At 41.9% G+C, this 2,487-nt stretch overlaps 1 protein-coding gene across 1 annotated transcript in view; it reads right to left on the reverse strand.

Annotated features, from left to right (window-relative positions):
- Pmar_PMAR022072 (glycosyltransferase, putative) overlaps positions 1-1,999 on the reverse strand; it is a gene marked incomplete at both ends in the record, with an annotated part of 6,721 nt that extends 4,722 nt beyond the window's left edge. The window contains 7 exons of the mRNA XM_002783063.1: positions 152-226; positions 652-744; positions 792-920; positions 1,240-1,310; positions 1,356-1,477; positions 1,692-1,772; positions 1,935-1,999. Of these exons, the coding sequence (XP_002783109.1) occupies positions 152-226; positions 652-744; positions 792-920; positions 1,240-1,310; positions 1,356-1,477; positions 1,692-1,772; positions 1,935-1,999 (636 nt within the window). The remainder of the gene's footprint in view (positions 1-151; positions 227-651; positions 745-791; positions 921-1,239; positions 1,311-1,355; positions 1,478-1,691; positions 1,773-1,934) is intronic.
- Positions 2,000-2,487: the final 488 nt, after the last annotated feature.

Raw genomic sequence — 2,487 nt, forward strand, 5'->3', positions numbered from 1 at the left:
AATGCCATACCATCTCTCAGCGAACTTCATCGCAAATAAGATCAACACCCTAGAATGGAATATTCTCCACTCACAACACAACCAGAGTCTTTCAACAACGAATATTAAACGACAACAGCAGTATGTATCATCATGAGGAACGGACGGGCACATGGACCTCCATGTCGACACTGTCATGCTTCAACTCAGCTCTCATCTTTTCCGAATTCAACTTCACGCCGTTGACCTGAGATCATGAAAACAGCAAGAAAACACCATCGTTGAAATCAGGGTTGCAAAACTCCCCCCGTGGACAACATTCCTTGAAGTGAAGATTCGATAGGCATAAAACGATGCAAGTTCAACTAAACTGTGTTGTCGCTGTTCATTGTAAGAATATATGTACATGGTCAACTACATGTGTTGGTGAAAATAGGGAAATTCTGATAGGAAATTATAGTTCGTTTTTCTATACTTCTACTCAAAATCGTGTGTTAATTTCTATAGTGTGTTGAGAGAAGTTACGAGCTCAGTTGAGGTGACCAAACATATATTCCCACACTGTCAGCGTTGGACTTTAAACCCACGCACACAGAACCAACAACAGAATAATGTGCAACATGATGATGGTGACACTGCAGTTACTAGTGTCACCACAATAACACGACCTACCGCAGTGATGTAAGAGCCTTCCGTTACCCTAGTCCCCTCCGCCTGGGTTTTATTCCATTTATCCAACAACTGTCCCTCCACAATAGTGACGATCTACCAGTATGCTGTAAACACTCAACTTGCCATACCGTAAATGTCACCTCGAGGCAAGTGAGCTCCTCCTCCTCCTCATCACCAAACACTGGTTGATGCACAAAGCCAAACTTATCATTCGGAATCCTCTTAGCGAGCCTCACTCGAATCATCGTGCATGCTGGGGCTGAAGATGGCTGAGACAAGAATACACTCTCGTATACATAACACTCAAGTGAGCCGCTAACTGTATTGTTCAACGCCGTCGAAATCGAAAATGTCTCATTTTTCGATTACATTGGAGTTTCACGACCCGTTTTACGTAAAGTGGCGCCGTGAAAACTCCGTGAAAAACGCGATATTTGCGCCTTGCAAATTGCATTCGGGCAAATTGCAAGTTGCAATACTCATGAAATGTGTTTTCACTAGTGTTTTTTATATCACGGGTGAAACTCCGCTGTATCCAGAATTCTGAATTATCCATCATCAACTACATTCTAATGATAATAAGCTCACCAAAAGTCGCTCATTCGGAATTATCAAAACTCCATAAGGAAGGTCCAAGCCACCAGAATCAAATGTTCCACCTGAGGGATGTACCGCAACAAGCAGTATATAGTTCATCTTCCTACCTCCGGAGAAAGACGCTACAGTGTTATGAGGAGCCACAGGCGACGGTAGGCTGGGCGTAGGAGGCGAGTCCAATGACTTTAATGGTAATGTCGGGTTCACTACTGCTGCTGCATGAGCATCTCTGAGATAATCAGATCGCGTGGAATGGGAAAACGGCAAGTCTATAAACCATTAAAAGCATTACTATTCATATTCAATACAACTATCATCATCATTATTACCACCACAACTACGAGAGGAAATAGAAAATTCGCAACATTTAATCAGACACTTACACTATACACAGAAAATGACAACATTTTTGCATATGAGCAAACCTTCCTTCTTTTTCCTACTTCGACTTCGGGTTGAGGATCTCCTGCGCCACCACATCTTCGGGAGGGCCACAAAGCGCCCTTACAGGTGCCGTACAAAGGCTGAAAATTCCCGACATGTGATCGTAAACAAAATTAAACTATCGGATATTTTATGATGGTATCGTTATGTACTCGACATTGCAATGTCTTGCATGTCTCCTTATGTGACACGGATGATACCACACCTCGCGCGAAACAGAAAGTAATTTTAACATATACTACCCCCAATGGCAGTCGATAGTTCGCTTGAACGAAGCAAATAGACGATTTCCTGCGAACAAATTCATAAGCTATTCTGAGTAAGTAACCTCCCAACAGCAGCAGTGAAAAATGACAACTACTATCAAACTTGGTTCGCGCGATCTAGCGTTGAAGTAAAATTTCTCCGTTGCGTTCTAGCATACCACAACGTGTAGTCTTCATTCGCGTTTTCTCTGTTATATCTTCTTTACTTAATTTTTACTTTTTTTTTCTTTTTTTTTCCATCAACATCATCAACGCCTACTCAAGGGAGAACGCGACGCTACGAATGATATATAACTATCGAATGATATTCCGAATCAACTTTTCGCAACCTTACGCTGAACAACTACTATCCAATACATGCAGGTTAACCCACATCGGACTCGAATGCAATCCATACGGGAATCCTTCGGTACATGCCTATCATACCTTTACAGAGGAAAATCACATCCGCACTATTGTAGATCGGTTTGGCAAAATATGCACGTAGTCAACTAAATGTGTAGATAACATTTGTGGAAATTTTGAGGAT

The sequence above is a fragment of the Perkinsus marinus genome, assembly GCF_000006405.1.
Source record: "Perkinsus marinus ATCC 50983 genomic scaffold scf_1104296937490, whole genome shotgun sequence".
NCBI lineage: Eukaryota > Perkinsozoa > Perkinsida > Perkinsidae > Perkinsus > Perkinsus marinus.